Source organism: Pangasianodon hypophthalmus, chromosome 13 (genome assembly GCF_027358585.1).
Source record: "Pangasianodon hypophthalmus isolate fPanHyp1 chromosome 13, fPanHyp1.pri, whole genome shotgun sequence".
Taxonomy (NCBI): domain Eukaryota; kingdom Metazoa; phylum Chordata; class Actinopteri; order Siluriformes; family Pangasiidae; genus Pangasianodon; species Pangasianodon hypophthalmus.
The window spans coordinates 14,505,006-14,524,467 of NC_069722.1; the positions used below are offsets into that span (position 1 = coordinate 14,505,006).

General features: G+C 36.5%; 1 protein-coding gene across 1 annotated transcript; it reads left to right on the forward strand.

Annotated features, from left to right (window-relative positions):
• The first annotated feature begins 9,616 nt into the window (after positions 1–9,616).
• timp2b (TIMP metallopeptidase inhibitor 2b) lies at positions 9,617–17,892 on the forward strand. Its single transcript, XM_026916787.3, has 5 exons — positions 9,617–10,008; positions 14,796–14,896; positions 16,144–16,252; positions 16,361–16,485; positions 16,629–17,892. Exons 1-5 carry the CDS (start codon positions 9,882–9,884, stop codon positions 16,824–16,826), a joined length of 660 nt encoding a protein of 219 aa, XP_026772588.1. The 5' UTR covers positions 9,617–9,881; the 3' UTR covers positions 16,827–17,892.
• Positions 17,893–19,462: the final 1,570 nt, after the last annotated feature.

The window sequence follows — 19,462 nt, forward strand, 5'->3', positions numbered from 1 at the left end:
CATGGTTCAGCGTATCGGATAGTGCAAAACAACTTTGCGATGTTAAATAGTTGTGATTTGTTCTATGAAAAGCATAATATCTCCTGTCTTAACATACAATATAACATATACTATATACTGTGTCTATAACAGATACTATATGCTATAGTAGATCATTTTTTAATGCTAAAGACTCTAAAGATTAAAATTGCTAAGACAATTTCTATGTGGTGCTTATAGTTTATGGTAGTTATTGATTTCTTGGGGTTTTTTTATGAAAAAATCACATGCATTAAAATCACAAACAAACAACAAACAGCCATTAATCGTTCTGTTACGATCATGTTATATGTTAATGTTATGTTTGCTCTTTAAATTTGAACACACTCTGAAATATGTATACTATCATTGTAACACACTAGACTATGCAATTATTCAGTCTGTACATATCGTAGGGATTGCTCATTCTGTATTTATACAATCAGAATATTTTTTACATACTACAAAAACGGTATACCTTCTAACCTTGGAACTATTCTTTCAACTTCACTCTTTATTATTATTATTTTTGCCTGTTAAAAGGTCTGTGTCAGTGTGAGCACCTACTAAGTTCAGTTCTTCAAAAGTGGATCTTTTGAGGCTTAAAGAAATCATAGTAACATACAGTTAGATATAAAGTGAAAAAGTACAATGATTGTGCTTTACTGTAAAATATATTACATCCATGGTTTTTTTTTTACATCTTGTACATATGCATATGCCCCACTCTCCATTACCCTCAATGCAATACAGTGCAAAATACAGACACATTGATGCATATAGTATTCAGTACAAATCACACATTAGGCTGAAACTTTCTGTTGACAATAATTAATGTAAATCGATATTCTAAGTAAGCATTTTCATAGGGTTTTTTTATTTTTAGGTTGAAACCGATTTTTATGTATAATACCTCAGAGCAGAAGTTTTTCAATGACTATAAGAAGACAGCACTCTTTTGTACCCTGTTTGTACCCTGGAAGCTCACGCAATCTTTCCCACTACGGTCATGGCTAAGGACACAATGTACGACCCCGAGGGATTGTTGCGATATGATTGAGAAATGACACTGAGGTTGTGTGTCATCAGTCGGCATTCCCTAGAGATGTTTCACACATCTGGAGAGGAATGAACAGCGAAGTTGAGTTCTGCATGCGTCAAAATTATAGGTTGCCCTCTTCGACATTGCAGCAATTGTTATAATACAAAATTGCATGTCTGTGTGTAATTGTTATTGCTTGTTGCCATAGTAAAGAAGCAGGATGTATCTGTGAGATTGGTTGGCCCTCTACTGGAGCAATGCTGAGTTGCTTCCTGTTGTGTTCTGTGAGCTGAGACCCAAACTGATAGCTGAATTCCAGTATATAGTACGTTTATTTTTACATGAACATTTATTCATCTGTTTATTATTCATAGTGGGCTGGATTCAGAGTTGGCGACTTTCTTTTTTCAAAAGATACATCAATATTTATGCTGGTGAAAGTATTCAGAGTCAGCCTACTCTTGCTGTAGGAAACGTCCTAGTTATCAAATTAATCACTTCATTAATTTATCAAATTTGACTTAATTTAACAATATGGTTTCAACAATCAATATTCAGTAGCTTACAAAGTAGCACTCGAGCCAGCACCCTTTTTGGACATGAAAACTATTTAATTTTATTTATTTCTATCATCTGGACACAAATTATGTAGCCAAAAGACACTAAATGGACATCAGTAATCATAATGAAATCATATGTGAGATGTTGGCTATTTTATAATGCTTTTAATTTCCTGTTTTGACCTGTCTTATATGTTAAGCTGATGCACTGTACTCTAAAGAAAACGTGCCCATGATGTAAAGGATAAACCTAGCAAGCACTTATCGGTTACAGTTCACTTTGGGAGAGTTCAGAGTTGAGTCGAGTGCATGTAGTGAGGAGTTACTGCTGAGTAATTGCACACATCAGTATTCAGACTGCAGATGTAACTCGCATCCGTTTTTCTTGCACAATTTCAGTTTGAGTGGGTTACTTACAGTTGAGGCCAAAAGTTTACTCACACCTAGATTAAAGACAGAACTCAAAATTTCATGCTGCCATATCATTCCTGTGTTATGCTAATTACAGTACCTATATAATATATATATATAAAATTCAGTTTTATTTACTATATCAGATTTTCAGTGGGTCAAAAGTTTACATACATTTTGTTAGTATTTGGTGGCATTGCCTTTACTTGCTTGAATTTGAAACAAATGCTTGAGGTAGCCTTCCACAAGCTTCTCACAATATGTTGCCAGAATTTTTGCCCATGTGAACCTCGTTGCTTGGAGATTTTTTAGTTCAGTTTACTGAACTTTTAATTTTTCTATGGGATTTAGTTTAGGGCTTTGCAATGGCCACTCACACTTTCACTTTGTTATATTTAAGCCATTTTGTTATAACTTTGGAGGTATGCTTAGGGTCATTGTCCTGTTGGAAGACTGAGTTTTAATCTTTTCGCTGATGTCTTGAGGTTTTGCTTCAGTATTTCTAGATAATCCATCTACTTTATGATATCATCTATTTTCTGAAGTGCACCAGTCCCTCTTCCAGAAAAACACTAACAGCATGATGCTGCCATCCTCATGCTTCACAGCTGTGATGGTGTCCTTCAGATTAAAAGCCTCACCCTTTTTCCTCCATACATAATCATACTCTATAATCATACTCGAATCATTATGGGCAAACAGTTTAATTTTTTTCATCTGACCAGAGACCACTCCTCCAAAAGGCTGGTGATCACCTGCAAAAGTTCAGTCTGGCTTTTTCTCCAGCTCCTTCACCAGTTCCTTTGTTGTTGTCTTGGGGTTCAGTTGAACCTTTTGGACTGAAGTTCGTTCATCACTGGGGGTTAATTTGTGCCTCTTTGTGCCAAGAAACTGGACATGTGGAGATCCGCAGGTTTTTTTTTTTCTTTTTCTGAGTTGCTTGGATTTTTCCATGGTATCAAGGTATACACTGGCTCTAAATGTAGGCCCTAATATTGCCACAAATAGACTCCCAATTAACTTACACTTATGTCAGTTGGCCAATCAGAAGCTTCCAAAAATCATTACATCAATTTCTGGAATATTAAAGACTGTTTAAAAAGACAGTCAACTTGGTGTATGGAAATTTTTGACCCACTGGTGAATTAAAGCTGAATTAAATCTGTCTCTAATTAATTGTTTTAAGATGTGAACAAAGTAGATGCTCTAATTGACCTGCCAGATGAAATGTAAAGTAACATGAAATTTGTAGACTTGTGAGTAACTGAGATAGAATATATTTAGCCTAGGTGTATGTAAAACAAAATTTTAAATTCAGTCCTCAGATTAAGACGCTGTCTCCTTTAATGACCTCCATGGGAGGAAAAAAATACATGGAATTTGAAGGGACGATACTATTAATTAATTAGTAATGTCATACGTATGTATTTAATATTGGCTTCAAATGATATTCTATAGATTTTTGAGTGTATTTACACAAGACATAAATTTAGTATGACATATTGTGGTTAATTCAAATTGTCTGACAGTGATGCTGGACTTAATTCTGCTCTTCGCTCATCAAGGTCGTGCTAGAAAATAGAATTAAGTCTAAAGCCAGAATCACATCTAAATCAGACGAGCCTTTGTGTTAGGCAAACTACACCTTACGCAACTTGCCATGCAACTGCCATAGTATCACTTAAGACTGCAGTATCACTTAAGACTACAGCTCAAAGTGATTCAGATATATAAAAACAGTATACCTCGGTACGGTATTCAGCTCAAAGATACACATTACAATATGTTTTAAATTAAACATTTTAAAATATTTGATAATATTAGAATATAGTTTTTGGCAAATCTTTTGAATAAGGTTCCCTTAGTATTATTTGCTGCTGGGATTCTCAGTTTTTTCCAGCCAGAGACCTCTTTAACTGTGTAAAATAAATAAATAAACAAAATAAATCCATGGACCACCTCAGTGCAGATTTACTTTATGAATATTAATCCAACTTTTCAAATATTACGCTCATTTAAATGGCTACTTGGCAGAGCCATAGAGCTTTCTATTCCTTTGTATTTCTAAGTTTTCTTTCAATTCAGTTTTTTTTTTTTTTTTTAATTATTGAGGTTTGGATTAAAAACATTCAATTTTAGTGATCAGTCAAGCAAGATAATAACTACAATGACTCAATTATGAATATAATAACTTTGATAATGGTGTGTTGTTATATCCGATACTGTAAGAAATCACCCTGGCTATACTTCATGGAGAACACTTTGAGAACCATGGGTTTACTGCATTACGTAACATCTGTAAACTGTAAATAAGTTTACACATATTAAAAAAGGAAAGTTTACACATATTATTTGAAGTTTGTGTAAATGTCATTTGCTTTTGTTAATATTTCTGCTTAATTTATGACTAAAAATAATTGCACATAAATGTGATTAAATTAAATGTTATTAAACTGTATGCTGAAGTATGCTGTGCTTTATTTTTTGTATAATTTTAAACCTTAATGTAAAGCATTTTTTTGTTTGTTTGTTTGAATTTAGAGTATTTTTCAAATTAGCACAAAAAAATAAGAAACTATGAAATGGCACAGAGTGGATCAAATTATCACAGTGTGGATCAACATTGCTGAAATATCATTCAGCTATGATTCTCTCTCTCTCTCTCTCTCTCTCTCTCTCTCTCTCTGTCTGTGGCAGTTCCTTTCAGCAACAGTCAAATTTTCACACATGAATATGAAAGTTGAGTTTCCCATCATGAGCATGGCAGTAAGACAGCATTCATATGACTTTAACCTTAGCTGTGTGTTAGGTCTATCAGGTGCTGTCTGGCACTTTAATGTTAGTGCAGTATCATTATTGAGTATATGATACATTTTAATTGCCAAATTGTGCGCTACTTTCTTGCACTACAGTCCTAAAATTAAGTGGATGCAGGACGAAAATGTACTGCTGTGAGATGGCCTGAAGTTTACTGTATTTTATAAATTTAAAAAAATATATATCTTCTTTGTATACAAAGGAATCAACTGAGCATATAATATATATACATAATACATATATCACTGCTATTTTAGACCATAGGCCTATAAAAAACAGATCTAGCTTTGTACCTCAGATTCATTTTAATACAGCGTTTCTTCTGTAGATACAATGTGTAAACATTATAGAAACTTAAAACTGGATTCCTTTATTACATTAATCCCATTTAAAATGTTTGATATCAACTAGTTGTGTGTAATTATGAGTTTTGTAATGGCTCATTTTCTGTTTGTTTCTTTCTTTTGATGTTGCCTCCATATGTTTCCTGAAAATGGAAATGAGCTAGAGTAAGTCTCAATGTTGAGTATAAACTTCTTTGACTCATGATTAAACTCTCCTAAAACAGAAGAAAGGAAAACCCTGTCATTTCCCTTTCAACGTTTTGCCTTTTATGGGCAGTAAAAGGAGCTTTTGGTTTTTGCACGAACAGTTAAATTAAGTGTTTTTTTTTTTTTTTTTCAAATTTTAACTGCCTGAAAGCTTTGGAAGGGATATGAGTAATAGTGTTCTTTCAAACCAACACACAAAATTCTTGATTGTTGCCATACCATACCATCACTGTAACATATATGCCACTTATTAATGATGAAGAAATACATCTGTATGTACTAGACCTTTATAGGTTGGCAAAATGCTTTGCAAACTTTTTTTTTTAAATAAATTCCAATGATATCACATAGAGCTCAAATAACTTGCTATAATGAATTTCTCCAAATGTTGAAATAACTGCAATTAGTTCAAATGGCCTATAACTACATAAACACACTTTACAGCAGGACATTATCAGTTATTACAGAACACCACATGGCATTACCATAAATGATGACGCATATGATATGTTTCATTGTCACTGATTAATCAAACTGTAATATTCTTGGAGATTTATCAGGCATCTTTAAGTTTGTAAAAAATAAATAAATAAAAAACTGTACCGATTTATAAAGACTTGTCATGAATGCTTAAGTATTTTACTACTACAGAGCTTAGAATTGATACATGGTACAGTATTGCTTTCAGAATGAAATAGTAAGTCGATGCCATATGGAAGTGTTTACGTGACCAGTATGATTGGATGAATTTCACAATTACTGACGCAAACCGTAAGGTCAAAGAATTAAGTGGGTGGCCTTGCTTAAGATCAGTAACCCGTTGTCTGTCCACATATGGTACGCATGTCTTTGATTTCATCAGTGGCTTGCAGCAATTCAGTCTGACCTGAATGACATTGAGGAGGTGGATGAACTCTCTGTGGGTTATGACTAGAAACACCATCCATCCGTGGTTTGAAAAGGTGGGGAAGAGAAGTGAATAAGTGAAAAAAGAATTGCCTGGAATGAAAAATGAATAATTATCTGGGCCAACACACACACTGACCTTCTCCTTTCCTTGTCTCAACCTGCCCGATGTCTCACCACGGTCATGTAAAATTTACAGTAAAGTCATTCATCACTAAGAAGATACAAACCACGATTGCACAAACATGTGCTACCCTTCATGGAGAAAATTCAATCTACTCCTTTGATTACATGAGGCGATCAGATTTCAAAAGCAATGTGTCAGCCTAAGTCATCCACAACAGAATGGTTTCTTAGGAAACTTTACTACTTTCACTGTCCTCGACACTGTCTAAACAATAATGATGAATTAGTCATGTAATCAGACGGTCCTTTCAGCTTAGACAATGGTTTTTCCATAAAATACTTTAATAATGCATTCAAATCCCATTTGTTTCAGTGCAAATTCCCAGTAGCACACTCCCAGTATGCTTTTGAGCTGATTTAAATATGGGTGGGACATAGTGGGAAATACCCACAGAAACCTTGGAAAAACAACTAAAATGAGGGGTGGAACTGTATGAAAATTTCTTCTGTTCCTCATTGTCATCACTTATAATTCAAGAATGGGTTGTTAAAGGGTCTCAGATGTACTTCAGCCCATTAATGAGAAGTCCGAACATTCCGGCATGGCCCATTTAATGTTGTATACTGCTTGTATACTAAGCTATATAAAGTAAACTATACTATAAACTAAGTCACACATGTATAGAATAGATATGTCTAATAGTTTCAAAATAGTAGCATGCATAAATGCATGATGTCAGAATAATCTCTGTTTAACACCTTTTTTTGTATGAGTGTAGTGGGTAGGTGTTTGATCTTAACTTTTTTTTTTTTTTGCATCCAGAAACATTCCAGGAATTTCTCTGCCAGGAAGTCTGCATCACAGGACTGGAACTGGGAGTAAGACACACTCTCCAGATACCTTTGGGATAAGGAATATAACGTCATGACCAGGAAAATTAAACAAGGACTGTTTACGAAGAAATATTCTGTTGTCTTTGTGTTGACATGCCATATGGTGTTTAGACAAAGGATTATTCCTCACATTTGATTTTAATCTTAATGAGAATTAGTATCAGTATCAGAATTGCTTTTATTAACAAAATGTGTTGCGTAATGGACTTTGTCTTGGTTTTGTAATGAACAGTGGTTATCTCTCTTTTGGTTCTCTATCTGGTTATTATCTCTTAAATACAGTGTAAATTTCCATGTAGCGTACATGACTATTTCAACAACAAAGCAAATTCTTGTGGTCTCGGGCCATTGGCGTAGGAGCCAGTTTGTTGTTTAAGGTCATGAATCCCTTGTCGCTTCTTTACATGGTTTATGTTTAATTTCTTTTTTAAATTTCTTGAAGATTTATACCTTAATTTTAAACAAATATCATAAATATCATATTATATTTAATATCATAAACCATTGCATTTCTTGAAATAACATATTTATAATGACTTACTAACACTGTATCACTGTTGATCTGTGCTTACCGTAACCAACATCACTTAAGACTGAATGTCCACTGTGATAGAATTTAAAAAAAACAATCCTGTCTTCAGTTTTAACAAGATTATGAAATGACTAATCAATAGTATTAATTTATTTAAACCCTTGGACATGGATTTTTAAAAAGCAATAGTCAGAGACCCTCTGGATATACATTACAGGCCTATAATAACTACAATACAGAACCAGTGATATCAAACATATGTACAAAGAGTGGGATTGGTGCATGCCAGAAGCATGACATGATTATAGTTTTGTAATTAAAAGACAGAGACGTGCATAACCGTCATAGGCCACATCTGCTCTCCTCTGTGGGAGAAAAACAGTAGCATGGGAGGCATCTGATGATGGGCTGCAGGCTAAGAAAGAAAGTGACCACTATTTATTATATTAGCTTCCATTGTTATGCTGATGACACACAGTTATACGTCTCAGCTAGGCCAGATGAGAATAGCCAGTTAAAGAAAGTTGAGGCATGTGCGATAGACATAAGAGACTGGATGCTAAGCAACTTTCTCCTGCTAAACCCAGAAAAAACAGAGGTTCTGGTACTGGGACCACAAGCCGCTAGAAGTAAGTTTAGAGATCACACTGTTACTTTAGATGCTCTCTCTGTTTCAAGTAGTCTAACAGTAAAAGATCTCGGTGTGATTATAGACTCTAATCTCTCATTTGAGGCGCATGTAGATGATGTAAGCAGGTTAGCATTTTTCCACCTCAGAAATATCGCTAAGATTAGAAATATACTTTCGCTAAGTGATGCTGAAAAACTAGTCCATGCATTTATCACGTCCAGATTAGATTACTGTAATGCTTTACTATCTGGATGCTCGTCTAGATGCATAAATAAGCTTCAGATAGTTCAGAACGCAGCAGCGAGGGTCCTGACTAGGACTAGGAAGTATGAGCATATCACGCCAGTCTTATCTACATTACACTGGCTCCCAGTAAGATTCCGCATCGATTTTAAAATATTACTCCTAACCTATAAAGCATTAAACGGTCTCGCTCCGCAGTATTTAAGCGATATGTTAGTACCTTACGTTCCGCCGCGCCTACTTCGCTCTAAGGATGCAGGCTGTCTATCAGTACCACGCGTTGCCAAAACCACGCAGGGGGCAGAGCTTTCTCTTACCAAGCCCCAAAATTATGGAATAGCCTCCCAGTTAATGTACGTGAAGCAGACACGGTCTCAGTGTTTAAGTCGAGGTTGAAGACTTATTTATTTAACCTAGCATTTAGCGACTAGTGTTTTTATCAATGGAGTAGATGTGGGGGACTCGTGGATGTTGAGTTTTATCTCCACACGGTGACTGTGAGTGTACCTAACCACTTTCCTTCTCCTTCTGCCGAGCTACACTCCTGAGCTGCTGGCACACACACTTCACTTTACTTTTGTTTGTGTAAAGCTGCTTTGAGACAATGACCTTTGTAAAAAAAAAAAAAAAGCGCTATACAAATAAAAATGAATTGAATTGAATATTTCATAGTTGATGCCCTTTAAGCATACGTCACTTCCGGTCGGTAGTCTGTTCTTGAGCTGTACGTTATTTAATAGGCTCGTATAGAAGAAATTGTTTTTTGCCAGGTAACGTGCCTACGCATTACAAGTTTCCCGCAAATGGGCGAGGTTTGTCGTAGCCCTGCTGGATGTAGTGATGTCCACCTGTGGGCGGAGCTTGAGGAATAAAAAGCAGCCGTTCAGACGCTCGATAACAGATTCCCGAGAGTTGCCGCGAGATCTGCATCGCCTCAGGAAGTGTCTGCGCTCACACTGTGCGGTTTCCTCCTCCTCCTCCTCCTCCTCCTTCTACTACTTCTTCACTCTGAATTCGAGAAAGTTTGTCCTGTCCTCTCCTGACTTGACCGGGTTTTGCTTTTTCACATTCGTTTTACTTACATATTTGTAAGTCATTTCGTTTTTTTCGCTTCAGAGAACATCCTTTTCGTTATCCTTTTTCTGCAAAAATGACCAAGCCGAGTAGTTTGTGCGCTCCGTTGTTGCTGTTTCTGGTGTGGCGGGCGGGGGAGGTAGCGGAAGCCTGCAGCTGTTCTGCTAAACATCCTCAACAGGCTTACTGCAACTCCGACGTCGGTAAGACCATTCATTATCCTCTCTGTAGCTGCTAAAAAACATAAATTTGCAGGAATGTAGCGTTTCTGTGCCGTTTGTGATGCCTGGAATTGTGCTGAGCTTGTTTACAGCTCATGTAAACATCTCCTCCTGGCTGGTCCTGTCTCACACAGCACTGGTTCAGAGCGGTTCTAATTCCGCAGCAGCAGCAGAAGAAGAAGAAGAAAGCAGCAGATGTACTGCTCTGGGGAAAATGTAGTTTTCACATACTTTTCTTCATCCCAGTCTGGTTGATAGATTAGTGGTAGATGAAACACACTGCTTAGTATTTCGAGATGAATATAAGTTTGCTGCTGGTCACAGCTGTATGATTTTAAGGATGAATTATTTTATATTTTGGGCCTAACAGCCATGATTCATGCAGCGTTCAAGTTCAGCAGGTAAATAAATACCGTACATCCAGGTTCAACACTGGAGACCTACAGAAAATAGCACTATTCTGCTGTGTGACTGTACTCACACCACTGGATCTCTATCAGTGCATTAATGCATTAATCAAATACAAGACAGGGTTCCTCATTTTTAGGCTATTTAATAATAAGTCATAGGTTACAACCTGAATTTAATCAGACTTTGTGCTTTCTAAACAAAAGGAAAACACCAATATAGTCAATCAGATTTATAGTTAATAAATTGGAACCTGAATCTGATCAGACTTTGTGCTTTCTAAACAAAAGGAAAACACCAATATAGTCAATCAGATTTATAGTTAATAAATTGGAACCTGAATCTGATCAGACTTTGTGCTTTCTAAACAAAAGGAAAACACCCGAATAGTTGATCAGATGACTAAGCTTTTGAAACCGGTTTTGGAATAAACTCTTCTTCAGAAGTTTTGAAATCCCACTGTTGATTCTCTAACGTTTTTTTGTTGACCTAAATCGCAAGGAAACATTTGGCGAACGTCATGTGACGATCATCAGGTCAGCACAGGTTCCAGTGTTCTGGTGTTTTCACATTTATTGGAGGTGGTGATGCTAAGAAGGATACTGGAACATCAGGAATGATCACTTTATGCATTAATTTTGCACAGTGTAGAAAACGGTAGAGACCAAGACAAACTTATAGAAGCATTTTATAAACTCAAGGTGGCGCTACTTAAATTATTAAGAATGTGTTTGTTTTGCAACTCTTAAGCAGCCTTGCCTTAATGCAGTCTTCAGACAACTGTATCAGTATAAGGGTGTATGTTGAAACCTAATCATCTTCATCATTTGTTCTACCACGCTGTTTTTTTGTTCCTTCTGCCAGTTGTCTGGTTAACCCATCTGGGTTTTACTGTTGCACTGCCCAGCCTTTTAGAATTATTCACCAGCTGAAAAGCTTGAACATCAAGTGAGTTTGTCTGTTGCAAACTGACCACTGAGGTTATTTTAAGGAGTGAGAGGAGATTAAAATTATCTGCTCCGGCACACATGCCTCTGAGGTTTGTGTGATGATGAGAGCAGAAAGCCACATGACTAAAGGCAGGATGGGGTGGTCGCACCTCGGAAGTGGATATTTTGAAAGCTTCTTCTTCTTTTTTTTTAAATTTTTTTTTTATTTTAAAAACTGTGCTAAATGGACTCCTAGGGAGGGTGTAGGATTAACATTCAGGTTCCCGCATTGGCCGTCCCTGCAGTGACAAGGCAGTGCTTGATCATCATTGTTTTTAAAGGCCTGCTCATGGAAAGCCACTTGTCATCTTCATTCGCTCAGACTCTCAGCTTATTGAAGTTCCAGAGATGAGAAAACATTCCACTGGAACCTCCAGCCGACCATCTGGCCATGCCACGTCATGTGTTTTTCCTGTTCTAGCTTTCATACACCACAGAGAGTAATGGCATTGGTTGAAGGGGTCTGCCACAGTCGCCATGTGCCCACCTGCATTCTGTCTGTTTTAGTCACAATGACTGGACTTTTGGGTAACTGGAGTTTCCATAGTCCGTGTATCTTTGAGATCTGTAAGCCTGAAGGCTGCAAGAATCACTGATACAGCAGGGGAGCATTTGTGTTGGTACCACAATTATTTCGACATTGATTTGCGTCAATTCGAGAACATTTAGATTGCACAACTGATGAAGGAAATTTCCTGTTTCTCAAACATTGTGTACAACTTTGTGTACAACATTGTGTACATTAAAGTGCAGTGAAGTTACTTCCTGAATTTTCCCTATTGAAATTAATAAGTAATAGATCAGAATAATAGTAGAATAATAGAATATTAATAGAAATAGATTATATTTGGAAGGAGTCTCCAGTGGCAGTGCTTTGTAACAGTCAGTAGGTGTTCTGCCATGGCAAAACGTTCAGGACAGAGGAGTTTGTGCTTTCCAGTGTCTTGGTAACATGAAAAGCTTTTTTTTTTTTTTCTTTTCTTTTTTCTTGTGAACTTCAGGAGAGGGAAAAAAAGAAAGGCTGGTGAGGAACCCACTAGCTGCCATAACAGAAATGATAAGGGGAACTAACCTGTCTTGTGGATGTTTCACAACATTAACTATAACTATAACTGGTTAAAAGAATGACCATGTTCTTTAAACGGTAATGGTGACTCATCCACATCACACCAACCCGTCATTGATTAGTTTCCTATTCCTTACACAACGCATGCGTGGTCTTTTTAATGCATTGTAGACATTTATGTAGAAAACTACATCTATAACAGGCTTGATACAAATGTTTATATAGGATTTATAGATGAGTAAAGCATGTGTTATTAATTTAATAATCTTTTATAGGAGCCTTTTTAAACGTTGTTGGCATGTTAGTCTTTTTTTTTTTTTTTTTCCAGGGAGGTTCATCAGTTTCTTGTTCAGACTTAAGAATCCTAGATAAAGCTGACTGCATATAGAGCAGAGCAAGCAGGACAACCCAGGACAGTGAAACGCATTCAGCAGCATATCAGCTGAATGGATCTGGCATGGCTCATTGAGCTAAAGCAGCACGCCAGTCTTAGTTTGAGAGAATTTTTTCCATGGGTTTTCTGATATCCTGTTTTACAGTGGGAACAGGAAATACCTGCAATAAATGTAAATATCCTCATCTGGTCAGGAATCTGGACTGGTATCTGAATCTGGTCAGGAGTTCTTTCTGTTCCATCTCGAAGTCTAGCGCGGTGCTGGCTAGAATATATGTCTGCATTCTCGAACTGCTAAAGTGTTTTCATAATTTGTGCTTAACTGTACATGTAGAGAACAGATTAAAACACTTTCGACAAATGTACAGTGTTGCACCCACCAAGTACACAAAACTGATACGACTTCTGTGGTGACAGAGTTAAACGTGATAGTTACGACTGCTCAATTTAACCACTCGTCACTTATCATTCAAGTTGGATCATGCAAATTCCCACAAATATGTATTGCTGGGGCCACATGACCTCCGTGAATGAGCCAGCAAAGTATATCCTGCTAAGGCCAATCCTCCTTGCAATTGAAGAATTTCGAATGTTCCCACTTCCAGTAAACATGGAGCCGAAAGGGGAATGGAACGAGTGAGCAGAAAAGAGGACCTGTGCCTGAACCTGGATAAAACATTGCAGCCCTGTGTGCGTTCACTCGCTGATGAAAGTGCCGGGTTTGACTTTCTAAACGCGGACCTCCTGTGGGTGTAGCTGGCATCCCGTGCTTGTGTGGCCCAGAGAAAAGCAGCTCTGTGCTCAGGAGTGGGCATGGGGAGGGTATGTGTGGCCTTTCTGAGAACACACTCGGACGTGTGTGCTGTAAAGACAGAGAGGCCACTGAAGGCCATCAGGATTCGCTCGATGGGAATGTAGGATATGTTGAATATTGAACGGAGGAAACTATTTATTCTATTTCATTTTAATAAAAATTCATGTCTCCTTTATCTTGCTGTGCCTTACTGAGCTTGTGCTTGAACAAGAGCCAGAAATAGAGAACTGTAGCAGTATGCACTTTTGTGCGCTTGTGTCTATTTTGGGTTGAAAGAAACACAAACAGTGTGTACTCTTCCTCGGTGTGTGTGTGTCTTTCCTCTTTTAAAAGAAGCGGTTTGTCATTTTTAGAGCCCCTTTTCTCCCTGCAAGCTGAACTGCAATTACAATGAAAATGCTGATTCTTCTTCCACAAAACCCAACCAGCCGCTCTGTTAAATCTACCTTTTAACCCGTTAAACTCTTAAATTCCGTCAGCAGGTCCAGACTTACATTCCTCATTCTTCTAACTGCATACCATTTCCTATTAGTACCACCGTAGCTGCTGAATAACTCATTATAGCTACTACATAATATGCTTTAATGTGAATGAGAAATGTAAATTAAACAGGGGGTTATGGGTTAATGAAAGGAGGTGGAGCCTGAAGTTCTGGGGTTATTGCAAGTACGAAAAACAGATTTAAGCTTTAAAAGCTTTAAAATAGAAGGAAAAAAAACATCAAGAGACAAGACATTTCCTCATGTTTAACAAGAGCTTATAAATGAGTCTGCAGCACACACGTTGCAGGGTGCGAGTGAAACGTTGATGTCAGTGCAACGCAGATGGACGGGCAGAAGATCTAAGCGCCTGAGCAATTAGCAAACAGCATGCTGTGGCGAGACCACTAGCCAGCTTCTTGAGCTTCAGGCAGAATTTTTTTATTTTTTTTTTGCACCAGGCCCAGCACATTCCTCCCTCAGCACTAATCAAATACTCATGCTTTTCCATATGCAGTTCACAGGAAGTGGACTTATTGAACTCAGAAAGACGGCAGTTATTTTCTCACAGCTGATTTCTTCAGTCTGCTCAGTTGCTTTTCTTTTGTCTTTTCTCTAGTTCTCAGAGCCAAAGTGGCTGGACGGCAAGAAATTGTCACAGGCAATGACGTCTATGGCAATCCAATCAAGAGGATCCAGTATGACATCAAACAGATGAAGGTATTTTTAATACTTCTCAGTTCTTAATTCAGCTACCTAAAGAAATTTGGAGATTCATTCATCGTACACAGTAAAGGAAACCGAGACATACTGAAGGTCTTAGTGTTGTGTAGTAAACCTTTTGAGCATTAATGACTGGCTTTGAGCTTATTCGTCTGTGTGGTGTTTGTTGGCATCACACGGTAATTTATTTCACCCAATTTGACAAGTCTGAAAGGCCAGGAAAAGAGATTAGGAGTCATTACTCAAAATTTTAGACAGACCTGAATGATTGTTTTTCCATATCTTCAAGACATGATCCTAAAGATAAGTATAAACAGTTATATTCATGCATTATGCATGAATGCATTTCCTAAACTAATAGTGTAAGTCTTGATTTTAAATTTTTTAATGTTTTAATCACTCCCCCAATATTCAGTTTATATTCAGAACTTAATATTTAGAAGCAGCCAAAATTCTCAGCATAATTGGGACCTATATAACATATTTTAGTCATTGTATTATTATTCAGTATTGCAATTCTTGACTATTATTCAAAAAAAGTGGAAAATAAAAATGAAAAAAAAAACCACTGAGTAGGTATTTCTCTGCTTTTCACTGGTATGATAGTTATTGGATTATTCAGTGCTAATGGGAATTGGTATGTAATTACAGAACATGCAACAGTGCTACTGAAACTAAATGCTAACTTTAGTATTAATGTGTAAATCTGAGGAAAACCAATCGCATATCTCTGTGGCTGAATTCTGACAAACAGGCAAAAAAAGATGAAAAATGGTTTGGGGTTGTTTTTTTTGTTTTTTTTGCCTATAACATCCTTTGACATCTCTACTAGATCATGTTGGGTAAAGAGTCGATTTAACCCACATGGTGGTAAACACATTCAATCTGCCCAGCGATGTCTAAAACCTTACTAGTTAAATGTGATTTCCTCACACAGTGAATTAGATTTACTGGGAACTAGATTTAAATGCTGTAACTATATTTGTGATTGAGATACATGTAAAAAAAAAAGACACTTACTGAAGTCCAGGAAAGCTATTTCAGATTCAGAATGATCTAGCAGTAAATGTCAAACTTTCACTGTATGAAGGGTATTCTCAGTCCACTACAATATAACAAATATTGTATTGCTAATATATAAATATGAGCAAAATATTAACTTAACATGTATTGCACCATGTGAATGAAATACATGTAACATGACCTTCCACTTATACTTCTCTTCATTATATTTCATCCATTAGATGTACAAGGGACCCGACCGTGAGATTGACGCCATCTTCACTGGCCCTTCGTCTGCTGTGTGCGGCGTGAACCTGGAGATCAATGACAAGAAGGAATACCTGATCACAGGTACTGCAGCTGTGCCTGAAAAGCCTCCCATGTTAAAAATGCCCTCAATATCAATATCAGCATAGCAGAGCTGTGATTTCATTAGCCGTCTCTTCTCGCTCTGTGCAGGTAAACTGGAGTCTGACGGCACGATGCATGTGACACTGTGTGACTTCATCCAGACATGGGAGTCCCTGACCATTGCTCAGAAAAAGGGCATGGACTCGCGTTATGAGATGGGTTGTGAGTGCAAGGTATGTATCAAAACATTATACAGCTGTTCATTCAAGCCAAAAAATTATCCATGATTGCTGAAGCCAGGGCTCCGTGACAATCACGTCGTCCGAGTAATTCATACTACTGTGATTAATCATTTGTTCTCTCTCTCTTTACACAGATTGTCCACTGTGCCTCTGTCCCCTGTTCGATCAGCGATCCTGCTGAGTGTCTATGGACTGACTGGCTTATGGAGAACTCCGTGCAGGGTCCACAAGCTCGGCACTACACCTGCATAAAGAGGAACGACTCTTCTTGCGCTTGGTACCGTGGAGCCGCTGCACCAAAGAAAGAGTTCCTGGACATCGAAGATCCATAAACCTGCAGTCTCCTGACTTTACAGCCACCTTTTAGAAAATCCCCCTAACACTGCTATGGACCCTTTAAATAATCACACCGTTATTCAGCTGCATTCTGTACTTTTAACATAGTTCTGGTCATATGACAATGTAAAAGAATATGGCCGAGACAACGTTCTCTGGGTTTCGTAAAGCACTTTGAGTCCCCAGTAGCACCTAGATGCGACCATGCTTTTAGGAAAGAAAAAAAAATGTTTACTGCTTTTAATACCACTGTTTTAGGTTTTGGTTGGAATATAGATGACTAAAATATAGGACATTTATGTTGACATTTTTGGAGAAAGTAAGGAAGGATTAAAAGAACCGAGTCAAATTTGTTTTAGGAAGCATAAGCGATTTATCTACCCCATGCCTTGATGTTATGGTCTCTCTGAAATGCCATTATTGATATTTCACATACAGATACAGTAAATAAAGAAAAGTAACTTATTAGAAATAACCAAAGTGATTGGACTTATGTGTACAATGTGGACTTATACAGTACAATAGATGTAAAATAAACTGCTTACTATACTATGCACAAAAGGCATCTTGTAATAATTTATGTATGTTGTAATATATACATGTTTCTAATTTATATCTAAACACTCAATTTTCATTAAAAGATAGGGCTTTTTATTTGCATTAGTTTTTGTGAAACTTTGGCGCAAAGAGTTTAAGCAGATTTAGGACGGTTAGAGTTTCCAGTATATAAGTGAATCCAGTATTCCAGTTATTCAACCAACAAATGTGTAGGAAAGGTCACAAAGCCTAATTCAGTCATTCTGTATATCATGGTATCCTTTTTTTAAATTTCCATATGTGTTTGTCTGTCTACAGTTTTTTTTTTTTTGTTTGTTTGTTTGTTTTTTAATTCTTAAATGTCCTTTTTTTATATCATGAGGAGAAAATAGGTAGTGTGAGATTTCCGGTGCTGGAACCACTTGGGAAGATTAAGCGAGCTACCCTGTGCATGCCTTTCATACTCCTGTATTATTCATCTTGGTGTAACAGTTCCATATTCATGAATAAAAGAAAAGAAAAGCACTGACCTGGTGTCTAACTCATTGTACACTGGGCTTGTTATCCATGTTTCCTGTTGGAGGGCCTGCTGTATGAAATATTCATTACAAACTAGGATGATAACTGAACAGCTCAGTATAATGTTATTGCTACATCGTGTCATCTGTTCTTTGGTCAGGAGGTCTGCTGGAATATATTTTATACAAAAGGATTGTGTTTCACCTATGGTTGTTTATCAAAGCACCAATATTATCATACTGCTATTTCCTACTAAACTCCTCCATTCTTCTCTATTCTCTTCTCTGAGAAAGAGACATTCATTGAAATCTAGAGCTGTTATTTAAGGAAAACATTTACAGTAAGCTCAAAGACATTTAAACGTTTAAAGGATGGGAAAAGACATCTTTGCCAGACCTTTATGAGATGTAGAGATTTTGTCTAGATTGAGAATTTTTGTGTGATGATTTAGTAAAGGCTGTCAGTGATGAATGTCTCTAGATATCTGTGCTTGCTGCGTCATTAGCAACTGGACTTAGTAAGGTGGAGCCAATATACAGTAATTCAACAATGTACAATAATCTATCTAATAATCACAAGCTTTTGCGATTTTTATTCATTTATTAATGCCAGTTGTTTTAGTGAAGTATGAATTAAGTATTAATGTATAATACTAATCGTTAGTATTAATGCCATTAACTCAGTTGTCTACGGTTCACAGTAGACTTAACATTCTTATGTCCAGCTTTTAATAATTTCTTAAACCCTACACAGAGAGGCATCTTCTTAATAATCAGGTCATATTGTTTGGTTTTTTTTTTACTTTTAATTTATATCACACTTTTAATATATACCAGTCATAAATCTAAGATCAATTTGTTAGAGTGTAGCTAAAAATGAGCATTTTTTATAGAAAAAAATGATAAACTAATTATTTAAAAATAAACAAACAAATAAATAAATAAACTATATCCAGATAACTATGTTAACAAAAAAAAGAAAATGAGAATATGTTTATTAAAATACATATTAACCAAAAACTACAACTGAGTGCCTTACCATTTCAGCATTTTATCAGATTTGGCTTCAAATTGATATCAAACTGATATTTCTGGTAAAGATACATGACACAGTACAGCCTTTAAACTAGCTAAATAAACATATTTGCATTAGTGATAATAGATGAACACCAGTTAACAACTGCCTTGACTAAATAAATACTTTTTTGCAATGTTAAAATGAAAGTGGTGTGAAACTGTATTATTATTATTATTATTATTATTATTATTATTATTATTATGTCATGCTTTGATCTACATTTCCATTAAATAGTACTCAACTATCCATTTCCCTAAGCTCCTACATACTCCTATTTACAAAAAAAAAAAAAAAAAAAAAAAGGGATCTTGAAGGATCTACTGCATATTTAAGGGATCTACTAGGTATAGGGTTCTACACAGAACCTAAGGCCCCCCAGTGGTTCTCCCACAGCCAAAGAGCCCTGAAGTGTTCTAAATAATACTTTTATCTAAACTATAACAGTGTAATCCTGAGTAACTAACCTCTTCACATTCTGATTTTTCGTTTCTTTTACACT